Genomic DNA, 14650 nt, shown 5'->3' with positions numbered 1-14650 from the left:
GACAGTGCAGCTTTTAAGTTGATTAGTGAAGTCGCTCTTCAAATAATAGGAAAACTGGTTTGAAAAATTGCGAACATTCCTCATTTGCTGTTTGTATGCCGTAGTTAATACTGTAACATATATTTGGGTACACAATGGTCCCAATATTTATCCTTGTTCTCCGACACATCAAATAATTTTCTTTTTTCAATGAAACATGAAATTATTCCACATCCTGCCAATCATATCTTTCTAAGATAACGTTTTACTGTATGTTACAATCCTTACAGACTGGTGAATTTGGAAACTTTTATGGTATATACTCATTCGAGGAAGTATAAAAATACATAAAACACTATCTGATGTAGAGATAAAATAACATCGATATGGATTAAGTTTCTACAATTAAAGTCAGGACTTCTTGTCTTTGACTCCAGCTTAACGAAGGTTAATCGAAAGTTAACAACCAACTATGTTTGATCTAATCTATTGCTTATATAGATGCGATGATTGAGTTTTCCAATTGGGAGAACTGAGGTGATTTCAGACGCGTCACGGTCGGCAATGGTATACATTGATTATTATAATATTATGATATATTTATGAGCTGATTACCTTCCATCTTGAACCTGTTTTTGAGTGCTATTATGGGTTGTGTTGTAAATTGCTTGCTGATTTGGACGAGAACAGAAGGTATGCTTCTATTATAGAAAAATTTCTTTCTGTTATGTTTTGATATCTCCATATTTATTGCACCATATGGAAAATGACTTATAATAAAGATGTCACAAGTTATCGAGGACGATCAATAAAATGATTCACTGTCGATTCATGAAACAAAGAAAAAATATTGTTTTCACCGACTAGTAGTACTCGACTAACATGCTGCAGGATGAATCCAGGATTTTGAAACGTGTGTGTGGGGGGGGGGGGAGGGGGTGGGGTGGGGTTAGGTCATGTGGTTGCCTTCTTGTCACTTAAGCTTACTTCTATGTAGGGGGTCTGGTGATCCTCCTCTGAAGTTAAAGACGTGCAATGGTGCATTCTAAGGCATATTTAAGCTATAAATTACGTCCAGGTTGTGCTAATACCTACTTTTATATTTCTGAGTGGGTTTGGTAAAAGGCAGGGTGTACACCCCCACAACCAACTCCCCACCCCCCCCACCCCGGATCTGGGCCTGACGCTTGTTTGTTATGGACTTAAGTTGTGGTGGTATACATTGATTCTGAAGTATCTTGGTGTTATTTTTATAAAGAGCACAAGAAATACATTTAATTTCAATATCATTAATCTATTTATTGGTCAATAATCTTTAAAATAAGCAATATTTTATCCATGTGAGAAATAAGAACAAGAATCTTTCCAAGAATTTGCTTATGTAAGTAACTATGGTTCTATGTTGAAGATGCTTTTACAAAGAAGTACAAAGGCTAAAGAGAATAAACATACAAAAATAAAGACAGCTGGAGAGCTTTTAAGTACAAAAACTCAGAAAGCCTCAGTCAATGATAAAGGAGCATTTGATGTTGAAACGAAAACATGTCAAGTCTTCAAACATTATCAGTATAGCCATTAAATGTGCTAGAAACTCAAATAATGGTCACTCTGTAAAACCATTAAATAAGCTAGAAACTCAAATACTGGTCACTCAGTTTAGCGATTAAATAAGCTAGAAACTCAAATAATGGTCACTCGGTATAGCCATTAAATATGGTAGGAACTCAAATAATGGTCCCTGGGTAGAGTCATTAAATAAGCTAGAAAGTCAAATATTGGTAACTCGGTATAGCCATTTAATAAGCTAGAAACTCAAATAATGGTCACTCGGTATAGCCATTTAATATGCTAGAAACTCAAATAATGGTTACTTGGTATAGCCATTTAATATGCTAGAAACTCAAATAATGGTCACTCGGTATAGCCATTAAATATGGTAGAAACTCAAATAATGGTCACTGGGTAGAGTCATTAAATAAGCTAGAAACTCAAAACTGGTCTCAGTTTAGCCATTAAACATGCTAGAAACTCAAATACTGGTCACTCAATTTAGCAATTAAATCAGCTAGAAACACAAATAACGGTCACTCGGTATAGCCATTAAATATGCTATAAACTCAAATAATGGTCACTAAGTTTAGCGATTAAATAAGCTAGAAACACAAATAATGGTCACTCATGCTCAATCTTCATCAGGCTTTTTACTACAATCCCCCCCCCCAATGTCCCCCTTACTGGGACATGTGCTCATCTACATAAGCTCATCTCAATATCTGGTATCTAATTTGAAACTACTTGGAATAGTTTGAAAATCTTTTGGATGTTAACCTTTGAGAGTGACACTGATAAATTTTGAAATGGTGGAAAATCAAACTCCTTCAACTAGTAAGTAGTCACTGAAATAGCGTTTAATTAGTAACATCTAAACAGTTATTAGATTTACCAATAAGTGGCTAGTGGTAACAACAACTTGTGTCCCAATTTTTAAATGCATGGCAGGCTATTATTGTGTCAAAGCACTAAGACAATTGTAATGTTTGTTATGCAATTTGACACTTTCTCCCAATTTTCTGCTGTGATGATGAATAAACACCACAAATTCACAATGAAATGAAATGTGCAGAAGTTTATTTGTGTAAAGTAACTGGCTATTTTGAAGTAATACAATTATCATCACATCCAAACTTAAGTTACATCAAAATAATTGTATTAAAAAAGTTACCCTGTTAGCACCTACATCACAACCTTGCCCATAGGACATATTACAACTATTACAAGGCTGTTTTTCTTTTGGCTCCTTTAAAATATCTGGAAACGGAAAGACATTCTACTGCAAGAAAGATACAGATTACTGTAACTCAAAAAAACAACTTTTTGCTATAAACATGTATCAGATAAAAGTAAAGAGTATTAAATCTAGATGTATAAACAGTCCAAACTATCAAACATAATCAAGAACATAAACTATTAAACATATAATTGATTAATTAAAAAGAATAATTCAGAGGAACGTTCACATTTGACAGATGAAAGAGGTAGATGCTCTAAGCATCCTCGTGAAATTTGCGTTCAATTCCTGGGTACCATTTTCAATCACCGTCTGCATACAAAGTGGTATACACGAGAGAAATGACCTCATCACTGGCGTAGGATCACCCATCAGATAAGCATGTTTTGAAAACATGGGTGTGTAGTGTGTACCACAATCACTGGATACTACACCAATTTTACTAAATTCAGCAGGCAAAGTGCCTAAACACATAGGACACACTATTCTCTAACAGATTCACTTGTCAGAAGAAGATTGAGGGAATTGGAAAGAATTAATTTCTTGTCAACCCTTCCAGAATTAACAACCTAATCAGATCAAGTCACCTATTGTACTTCTTTTGTTATTCTTCACTTATTTTCGGTTCGACAGTTACATCATTTGGTAATGATTGTCTTTTGTTACAACAATAAATATCCTATGCAACTTCAAGAAGGATTCAAAAAGTGAATGAAATTTGTAAATGAAGTTCAGATTGTTGCAGTAAAACAAGAATCTTACTGTAAGAAATAATTACAAGTGAGTACCCTCATCCTCATATTACTGAATATAGTCAACAAGTGTGAAAAGCTACAGACTGACTGATGGAAGTATTTGCCAAGAGATGACAGAAAAATGACCAGAGTATTTATAAATAATATTTCTTTAAATGTGAAATGACTGTACATCCATAACCTGACCGTGACCTCTTAGCCAGTGAAATCCTCCAGGTCGTGTCCAAGCTGGTCACCGCTGCAATTGCTATAGCGACAGCGACCGGTAGTAAGGAACATCTGATATGTCAATATTTTCACCTTATTGTATATAGATCTGCGGTCTCTAGATTTATACTCCCGTGTACAGCGAGAAGAAATAGATGTACAGTAACAGGATCGGGTAAAGTAACAGCGGTTTCTTCGTTGCCAGCTCTTCCTGGACTAACAGTGATCCGGCACTGTACGCAGCCCAACAGACACATATTACCTGCAGGAACAACAGGAAAACAATATCATAAGTGTAACTCATCACCAAAGAGATGACACTGCAGCCCAACAGACACATATTACCTGCAGGAACAACAGGAAATAATATCTATAATAAATGAGATATAACCAAAGAGATGATACTGCAGCCCAACAGACACATATTACCTGCAGAAACAAAAGGAAATAATATAGCAGCCCAACAAACACATATTACCTGCAGAAACAACAGGAAATAATATATGTCATAAATGTAACTCATAACCAAAGAGATGATACTGGGATAGGGATTGTTTGCCTATAGAATGAAATTTTACCCCATTATTCCACTCTCAGGGTGAAGAAATAATAGACGTCTTTGATATACAGTTTTAACCTACATGGTATATGTACAGGTATTTGTGTATGTATGAGAGCATGACTGCATATGTGACCAATAATGTATATTTCTTGAATTTTTGGAATGGTGTACTATACAATAATGCTATACAACAATATATATTCTGGATAATAATCAGGATGGAAGTTTCTTATTTTTTTTGGTGTCATTTGTGACGATTTTAACTGAAACTGTGGACACCTTGGATCAGTTTCAACGATTACACTGTACACCATACCGTTGTATTGTAGCATTTTATTAAGGTAAGCCTACTAGTCGATAAATCCCTATAAAGCTTCACTGTAGAGTTATGGCAATCAGCGTTAAAGGCTGCAATTGCTTTAGAAGCCCATTTGATACATTCTAACATACTCGCTATCCTTTGCTTTCTAGACGTTGGGAGAACGAAGGTAACTTCCAACCCTTTTTCAAAGGCTTTTCCTGAACCTCAACAGTGTTTATACTCTTTTATTAGTCGAAATGAAGCAAGTCAACATCAGAAATAGTATCAGGCCTCAACAAATACGGTCACCAATTCGCCAATGGCGAGTAGAAGTTTGCGACTGGCGAGCAAAAAATGCATTACGCTCGACATTTTGGCGAGTGGCTCATTCGCTCACTGCCTTTATACGATAGGCTTACTATCAACTTGTGAGAATCAACAAAGGCCTAATGCCTAATGTTACACATCACAGTAGAATTGGCAAGTGCACTGTTACAAGTAGGTCCTAAGGAACAGCTCTGTTCACTAGCTCGAAACTAATTTGATACTAATCGCTCGTAGAATTTTAGACTCGGTGGCCAGTTTGCAAGTAGTTTTAAAAAAATTGGTCAAGGCCTGAATAGTATCCTACAGAGAACTAGCATGGCTCTCAATATACAGCTCCAAACAATACCAACATTAGTGAGCTGTTAAACTGCAACAAGACTTGCTCTCTGCTTCTTTACCTTCTTGAGTTTTCTATTCAAGGTCACTGGACATAGCCTTACCAAAAGGTCCATGCAATCACTCCAGAGTAGGACCAGCTATAACCCCTTCATGTGACTTATGTTATGAAAACTCCCATCTTTTTCACAGAATTACACCATTAACAACAAGACAAACGTTCAAATAAAGAGTGACTACAAACGTAAGTCAAACTGTCTGAGCTACTATGGGGTGTCGACCCTAGGGTGCAGGGGATCAATGGCCCCTCCATCTGTTAACAAATTGGGCAAATATATGACGTTTGATCTGGAAACATAATTAGTTTGGAGAGGAAGGGGAATGGGGTGGAGGAGGCCGTACATCTTACAGCCAATGTATGCTTCTGATCAAGCACATTTACATTCACGGAGAGCTTGTATCGGTTAGTTTACCCCTCCAATCCTGGAAATGGATTGATGCCCTTGTTGTGCTACATCATCAATAAAACTAACCTGTATTACAGTCCAGACGTAGAACAAAGAATGAACCAATGGCGATAACAGACCAGCAATTATTAACGGCAGCAAGGAGTAGCCAATCACACCTATACACTGTGAATAATTCACCTGGAAAGGAAAGAAAAAACCAGAGAAACTATTAGATTGATCTCAAAAGATTGGGACAAATGTTGTTACTGTGTCACCAAGTACTGTCATGGTTAAAAACCGGCAGCAAATTCAATAGCATAGCCTGCTTTACATCACAGGAATGGAACAAATGTTGTTACTGTGTCACCTAGTGCTGTAATGGTTAAAAATTGGCAGCAAATTCAATAGCATAGCCTGCTTTACATCAAAGGAATGGGACAAATGTTGTTACTGTGTGACCAAGTGCTGTCATGGTTAAAAACCAACAACAAATTAAATAGCATAGCCTGCTTTACATCACAGGAATGGGACAAATGTTGTTACTGTGTCACCTAGTGCTGTAATGGTTAAAAATTGGCAGCAAATTCAATAGCATAGCCTGCTTTACATCAAAGGAATGGGACAAATGTTGTTACTGTGTCACCAAGTGCTGTCATGGTTAAAAACCAACAACAAATTAAATAGCATAGCCTGCTTTACATCACAGGAATGGGACAAATGTTGTTACTGTGTCACCAAGTGCTGTCATGGTTAAAAACCGGCAACAAATTCAATAGCATAGCCTGCTTTACATCACAGGAATGGGACAAATGTTGTTACTGTGTCACCAAGTGCTGTCATGGTTAAAAACTGGCAGCAAATTAAATAGCATAGCCTGCTTTACATCACAGGAATGGGACAAATGTTGTTACTGTGTCACCAAGTGCTGTCATGGTTAAAAACTGGCAGCAAATTAAATAGCATAGCCTGCTTTACATCACAGGAATGGGACAAATGTTGTTACTGTGTCACCAAGTGCTGTCATGGTTAAAAACTGGCAACAAATTAAATAGCATAGCCTGCTTTACATCACAGGAATGGGACAAATGTTGTTACTGTGTCACCAAGTGCTGTCATGGTTAAAACCGGTAACAAATTCAATAGCACAGCCTGCTTTACATCACAGGAATGGGACAAATGTTGTTACTGTGTCACCAAGTGCTGTCATGGTTAAAAACTGGCAACAAATTAAATAGCATAGCCTGCTTTACATCACAGGAATGGGACAAATGTTGTTACTGTGTCACTAAGTGCTGTAATGGTTAAAAACTGGCAGCAAATTAAATAGCATAGCCTGCTTTACATCACAGGAATGGGACAAATGTTGTTACTGTGTCACCAAGTGCTGTAATGGTTAAAAACTGGCAGCAAATTAAATAGCATAGCCTGCTTTACATCACAGGAATGGGACAAATGTTGTTACTGTGTCACCAAGTGCTGTCATGGTTAAAAACTGGCAGCAAATTAAATAGCATAGCCTGCTTTACATCACAGGAATGGGACAAATGTTGTTACTGTGTCACCAAGTGCTGTTATGGTTAAAAACTGGCAACAAATTAAATAGCATAGACTGCTTTCATCACAGGAATGGGACAAATGTTGTTACTGTGTCACCTAGTGCTGTAATGGTTAAAAACTGGCAACAAATTAAATAGCATAGCCTGCTTTACATCACAGGAATGGGACAAATGTTGTTACTGTGTCACCAAGTGCTGTTATGGTTAAAAACTGGCAGCAAATTAAATGGCATAGCCTGCTTTACATCACAGGAATGGGACAAATGTTGTTACTGTGTCACCTAGTGCTGTAATGGTTAAAAACTGGCAACAAATTAAATAGCATAGCCTGCTTTACATCACAGGAATGGGACAAATGTTGTTACTGTGTCACCAAGTGCTGTCATGGTTAAAACCGGTAACAAATTCAATAGCACAGCCTGCTTTACATCACAGGAATGGGACAAATGTTGTTACTGTGTCACCTAGTGCTGTAATGGTTAAAAACTGGCAGCAAATTAAATAGCATAGCCTGCTTTACATCACAGGAATGGGACAAATGTTGTTATTGTGTCACCAAGTGCTGTCATGGTTAAAAACCGGCAACAAATTAAACCAACTGGGGAAGAAAACTTACTTCACAGCATTAGCTTCAATTGTAGCACACTGTTATCAGTGAAGAAATTTGCAATTGTTGATTACAAAATTTCTATACCTATTTTAATTCCTGTTGTATTAATGTCACAAAAAGTTTCAAATCTTTAGAAACCTGAAATTAACATTAAGCCTAGCCCTACCACATCTTGGTAGTAACCAGGCATAGAATACATAATATAAGTCATCAGGAGTTAGGGATGGGGGGAGGGGGTGTGGAGGGAGGGAGGGATATGTTACCAAGAACAATACAACTATTATTTGGTTAATTAAAATGGCAAAGTTATCATGCCTAGAATACTTTACATATAACAAAGGTCAGACATTATTGTCATTAACTGTGATGCCTAACCAACATCCAAGTGTTCCTCCTTTGAACTAAAGGACAAACTTTGTGAAACCTCACAAGGAACAGAACTCAACTAATTTAAGTAAATCAGGTAATGAGTGATATTCGGTCATGAACAGCAACCTGCTACTTTTAAATGTACGATAGCCTTTGGAGTAGACAGTACAGACTCAAGGTGACACAATTTGTAAATAGACAGTAACTTTAATAGATTGAGAAAGGTGGTTTAAACAGGAGATTGAGGGATTTCACTATACACAATAAGTGTTGATTGAAACTAATGAATGATATACCTGTTACGTATGTTAACATAATCTACAGTACACTTGGATTAATCATCGAAGCATTGCAGGACGCCTTTTTTTTGCCATTTTTTCCCCTCACTTTTTGGACTTTGATATCTGGCAAAGGCTATGAAGAGATGGATATTTATTGTGATACTGCACTAGTTGAAATGAATCATTCTGATTTGAAATGATACAAATCTGTTCCCACTGTAGGCTACTGTTCATGTTGGTCACGTTCAATGTCAGTCCAATAGCTATTCCATCATGTACAATAGAACGTAACTAACCTCAGCTCCAAGAACCCTTCCAAGAAGAAATATTATGAGAGATCCAAAAATCCAAATTGTTATTATCCAGGAAACAACCTGAAGAGAAAAGAAGAAGAACACAAAATATTTATTCACCATCATTTTGACTTATGACACAAGGGATCCAAGATACATACATAGATACATATAGATACATACATAGATACATAGATATACGTACATAGATAGGTACATAGATAGGTACATACTGTAGATACGTACTGTACATAGATGTATACATAGATACATAGATATACGTACATATACATACATAGATACGTACATAAATACATACAAAGATACGTACATAGATACATACATAGATACGTACACGCATGCATACATACATAGTACATACAAACATATTTATTGTCATTTAGCCTCTGAAGAAGATCCTGCTAGGAAACGTCAGGCCAACTTACTTTTTATACATACATATTTAAGCAGAATGACATTGATGCTTCCTGCTGTTACTTGATCTTTAACTGAAACAACGGGCATATCACATGTTTATTGATTTATAATTACCATTGGGTAAATAAAATGGAAATGGTTAAAAGAGATTGCCACCAACCCAGGGATGGATAGCTCACAGTTGGTAGAACATCTGGGTGTTTCCCCCAAGAAATTCAAAAGTAGTTATTAGCACAATTCTAATGTTTTTTTTTTCTAGGGCAGGATGTTTCAAGGCCCCCAACATGGGAAGACAGCATCAGCGACCCCAGGGCCACAACAATTTCTGTCATCAGGGTAACTAGTTTTCAACTCTGAAGCTGACTGTTGCATACAGAGACTGTCTAGTTGAGTTAAAATTAGATATCAAAACAATGAGAGAGTGATTCTAGGTAACTAAATTCATTTGATCATAATTTTCAATGTTATAAACAGTTATTGATAGCAAAAGGAGAGATCAATGATAAATGGTTGTTAACCTGTAGTCTCTTACAAAACTGGCCAAATCAAAACTTAATTACTCGGTGAACAGTTTCCCGTGTTGGTATAATCTTGCATCAGTATCTCCCAATGTTGTTATCGGAATACCCTTACAAAACACAAGATTCTTGTTGTTACTGTAAGAGACCCTTACCCGAAACTGTCCATAGACTGAAACAACAGCAAACATCATCACAACCAATAATGGACCCCAGAAATCAGGTGAATCTCGGACAATTTTTCTCTGAAATCCTAGGGATGGGCAAGGAAACAAAACGCATCGCAACTTGTAGTATATGTCCTTCAAGTCAATATCGAGCTCTTCCCTGAAAAAGAAGAAAATGTCACCATCACCTTTTTTTGAAACGTGTCAAGATTTTAAAGTTCTGTGAATCACGTTCAAACCGTCTTTCTTATTAATATTTACCAAACTGCTTATTACGTCTTTATACCAAATTGATCCTTGTTTATTGTAAATACAGAGAGAATAATTTGTCTCCATATCAACTGATATATTTTCTGTACTAGTCTCAACTCTCAAGGCTGCCTGTAGGGGACCCTAGCTGCTTTTAAAACTTTATATTATTTTATATACCCCTGCCCCCCGCTCTCTGCCCTCATTACCCCCCCCCCCCCCCCACACCCTCTGTATTATCATTCTCACTTACTGCAGAGGAGTATCTTCATCATCGTCATCTTCTGCGTCTACTTCCAGCAGCCAACCATAACCTTTCTGCTGTAGAAAGCTTGATGAAGCACCCCCTCTGTACCCTCACTACCTCATAAACCCCCCCCACTAACCCCAATGGATATGATATTATCATTCTTACTTACAGCAGAGGAGTATCTTCATCATCGTCATCATCTTCGTCTACTTCCAGCAGCCAACCGTAACCTTTCTGCTGTAGAAAGCTTGATGCAGCACCCCCTCTGTGCCTCACACTTGATCCTTCACTTTCTTCATCATCACCAAAGGACATCTCACCTAGCTCAAGTGCTACATCTTCTTTGCTCTCAGGTGTGGCTAGTGTGAGAAGAATTGAAAAGCTGACATGTCCTCTAAAGTTTGTATTTATCTTTCTTATATATCCTAGTTACATAAAAGTCAACAAAATAGTTACCATAAAGTAAAACCTTCAAGTGCACTATTCACCTGCACCTAGATAAATTTGAAAACAAACTTATCACTGCTGAAGAAATTCAACTTAAAGGGTGTGAAGACTCGCACAAAAAGAAATGTCTTATGCCGGTTATTTAGCGACACGAACAAAACGTCACTTGCAAGCAACACAAAGTTAACTTTTTCAGATGGGCCGCACGCAGTTTGGGGTGAGTCTTCAATGCCTTTAAAGTAACCAAATCAAAGGAGAGACTAATAAACATGATTGCCTTTATCACCACATCCAAGGTATTTTATGTTTATGACCCATCAGAGTCACAGCCTACAGTATATATCCAATTAACCTGATGAAGCAGAGGTAACTACTTTAAAATGTGAGGTAAACCAGCAACTCACAAATACATCTAAACGAGTCAATTACCCACATGATCAGTAACTCAGATGCTTTGTTAAAGGTTCCAGCATTTATACACACAGCAACCAATAACCATCCTTCTTATATACATGAAATAATAACAACCTCTCAGCTACTTCAATTGAAATCTTCAATATCTACGCTTCAACCAGTAATGTAACTTGCAACTATTTGCAAAGTAACTATATAATGTAGCTTTTCCTTTGTTTTGATAAATGTCACTAACTGACATGCAGAGTCTCAGAAGTTTTTAGATCAATTGTTGACCATCAACAAATGATAAAATCTTCTGCTAGTCCTATCCAAATTGTAAACAAGTAGTTGTCAGAATTGACAAAGAATCGTTCAAGTTGAACGTCTGACATTATGTTAACCAGGATTGAGAACAGCCATGTGACCTTCATGCAAGACTATTTAAATGGAATTTTTGATTAATACTATAAAGTCTAAGATTGATTAGCCTGAAATTCAATGTTTTGTATGGAAATTGTAAAGCTGTCATCAAAACGTTAAGATCCTCTTCTGCAATTTTCCTGCAACTGAACTTCTTAAGGCCGATTACATAAATATCAAGCATCCATCAAAGCTTTTCTTAAATTGTCATATTTTAATCAAGGGAAACCTTTTGACCTCAAAAGATGTTTTTGCCAGGCGCGTAGCCAAGGGGGGGGCGAAGGGGGCAGCCGTCCCCCCTTGAGCATATTTTTAAAATTTTTTTTAATGTTTTTATGATATCGCTAGTATTTTCAAAAGAGAAAATGCTAAGATGCAACTTACAAGGCCTGGGAAGTGCCATTTCCAGCGATCTGGGAGGCATTTACAGCCAAAATTTTCTTGTACGCTTCGCGCCAACCATGGTGGCGCTCCGCTTAGATAGTTTGCAATGCCGAATCTACAGTTTCGCCCCTCCCTTTGCAAATTCCTGGCTACGCGCCTGGTTTTTGCTCCCTTCAAATAATAACCTTTCTGTACCTACTGAGATGGATGTACTGTAGTGTAAGTATATGTACCATAGATGGAGTTCATCCAACCTTTGCTTTTACAGCATTTGTTTTTCTCACCTAAATGCATTTAGCATCAATTCAACAGAGTTCAATCAAGATTGGGACTTCTGGATATTTAATGATTTTACCAGAATACAAAATGTACACACTACTTAATTTGAAGTATATATACTAGCTTGTCACACATGGTGCTTGTTTGTTGTCGACAGTTCTGTAGTTAAATGTTGACACTGCCAATATTCAGTAATATTTTTTATGTTAACTTATCATGTTCATTCTATACTGCTATATTGTAGTAACCCAAATGTTAACATTTTTAAAACTGATTTCATGTCAAACAAGTGAATTTAAAATGCATTCCACTCGTTTAAGTCTACAGACTGCACCATAACGGCCTACAGTAGGTATCAAAACTGCACCACTACTGGCGAATACAATACTAATGAGAATTACCTACACTTCCATCAATATTTGTCAAAATATTTTAATGTATAGATGCACATATTGTTGAAGCATCATTATGCAATTCCATTTTATAAACATCAATATATATACCGCGATCCCTAACCTGTTATGTAATATGTAGCATGTTGATAGAACGCCACCACCAAATAAGAAGGGGCCGAGACAAGTAATAAATACTAGTATCAACCTAAAACATACTGTCTGTTTATTATGATTAAGAACTAGAATGAGACACAACATAACCCTACTTTCTTTTTTTGATACTGTTGTGTACTTAATAATCACACAATGATGACAATGTATTTTTTTGCCAAAAGTTTGGCTCATTAATTGGCAAAGATAAAGCAAATGAAAAACTCATGGCAATAACAAAAAGTTGTTTAAAACATTGAATATATTCATTCCTTTTTGTTGTAATGCCATGTTGTCATCTCCTGATGGTCAGTTACACAGGTGTTAAAACAGGCAACATATCTGGGGTAAATAAGCAAGCGTCATCCTTATATGTAGCCCCATAATCGGGTTTATAATAGCTCCCGCCATAATTGAAACCAAATTTATTTTGATTTATCTTCCCTGGTCTATATTTCAAACGAAATTTCACGAAAGGTTATCAGCATTGTATTTCTTTTCATGAAAAAGTTTGCTTAGATAGGCCTAAATTAATTTAACTTATTGAATTATTACTAATTTGGATACTAAGTAATTGTGCTTACTACTACTAGTACTAGATACTACAGTATTAGGGCCTTAGGCCTACGTAGTACCACAACCGTGCTCCGGAGCCTAGCCAACTCATAACATAAAACCGTTAGGATATGTGGTAACCAACACAGTTGACAACCACCAAATATATCTCAATATTCACATCGTACTTAAATGGCCAATTCTTTCACATCACTTGGGGGAAGCCTAACGGTTAGTAATATTACCTTCCGAGTACAGCCCTTGGTTTTGGTTCATTGTATCGTCTGATTTTGCTGACGTGGTTTGTCCAACAAGTATGAAATCGTCTGAAGTCTGCGAAGTTGACATCCCGTAATTCAGTGATGAATAGGATGTAGCCGGTGCCGCATCCCTTGCAGAATAGGAGGTTTTAAAGGATCTGGGACTTGATGTCATTGCTTTACAACGATAACAATGGGTAAATGCTCTAGCCTGTATTGATTTGCGACAGCATATCTTTTCAACTAAGTTAGTCCACCGCAGGTGCAATCTCCCTCAGACTAGGTATGGCTCGACCTTCGTTGTTACCACTTGTAGTTGTATATGTGACGTTAGGGTTGTTCGCAATGCAACAACACACATACTGCTGTATGTTAAAGCCTAGCTAAAATGATAGAATGATACAATGATAGAAAATTGGTCAGGTGTAGAAGGCACGCTTGCGGGAAATACCCTTCGATTTGGAAAGTGAGCAACGAGCACCTAGGCCTGTCCAATCAATATAAATGCTCTCTGTAATTAGCAATATTGCATAGCAGAATCACGTGAAATGAAGCTTTCCCTATTTCTCGACATCCATTTTCATGTTTGCTAACAGTAGTTGTACCAGAGGTCATTGTCTTAAACTCCAACAGTCACATAGTAGGATTAATAATATTCGGCATAACCTTTTTTCTAATAGGGTTGTGAATGAGTGGAATGGCTTGCTTGAGAAAGTTGTACTGGCAAGTAGTGTCAATGGGTTTAAGAATGCGGAGATGTTTTTCCAAACAGGGAGACTGTTCGCTGACATTGCAGCTCAAGTATTATTCAGCTGAATATTTGAATTGGGAAAAAAGAGTGCCAATCAATATTGGTTTTAATATCTTGTAATCACAAAGAGTATATTGGATGGCACACAAAAACTGACTATTTGACAAGATACAGATGA

At 37.0% G+C, this 14650-nt stretch overlaps 1 protein-coding gene across 2 annotated transcripts; it reads right to left on the bottom strand.

The window, feature by feature from the left end:
- Window positions 1-1252: 1252 nt before the first annotated feature.
- Window positions 1253-14053, bottom strand: LOC139972034 (protein YIPF4-like). Of its 2 annotated transcripts, none has more exons than XM_071978909.1 (6): window positions 13707-14049; window positions 10605-10794; window positions 9925-10096; window positions 8817-8894; window positions 5789-5902; window positions 1253-3991 (listed from the first exon to the last, which is right to left on the bottom strand). In XM_071978909.1, exons 1-6 carry the CDS (start codon window positions 13894-13896, stop codon window positions 3854-3856), a joined length of 882 nt encoding a protein of 293 aa, XP_071835010.1. In that variant the 5' UTR covers window positions 13897-14049; the 3' UTR covers window positions 1253-3853. The 2 variants fall into 2 exon arrangements, with proteins under 2 accessions (XP_071835010.1, XP_071835011.1); XM_071978910.1 differs by lacking the exon at window positions 1253-3991 and adding an exon at window positions 4006-4158 and having other exon boundaries at window positions 13707-14053.
- Window positions 14054-14650: the final 597 nt, after the last annotated feature.

This window comes from Apostichopus japonicus, chromosome 8 (assembly GCF_037975245.1).
Source record: "Apostichopus japonicus isolate 1M-3 chromosome 8, ASM3797524v1, whole genome shotgun sequence".
Taxonomy (NCBI): domain Eukaryota; kingdom Metazoa; phylum Echinodermata; class Holothuroidea; order Aspidochirotida; family Stichopodidae; genus Apostichopus; species Apostichopus japonicus.
The sequence above is the reverse complement of the archived record's forward strand: the minus strand, read 5'-3'. Positions and strand labels throughout refer to the sequence as shown.

Bases quoted from the DNA above. Each gene is read 5' to 3' on its own strand.
- LOC139972034 (XM_071978909.1), bottom strand. From the start codon at position 13,896: ATGACATCAAGTCCCAGATCCTTTAAAACCTCCTATTCTGCAAGGGAT. The intron at 10,795-13,706 runs GTAATATTACTA...TTCTCACACTAG, and splicing joins CCAAGGGCTGTACTCGGAAG to CCACACCTGAGAGCAAAGAA. The intron at 3,992-5,788 runs GTTAGTTTTATT...TTGTTCCTGCAG, and splicing joins ACGTCTGGACTGTAATACAG to GTAATATGTGTCTGTTGGGC.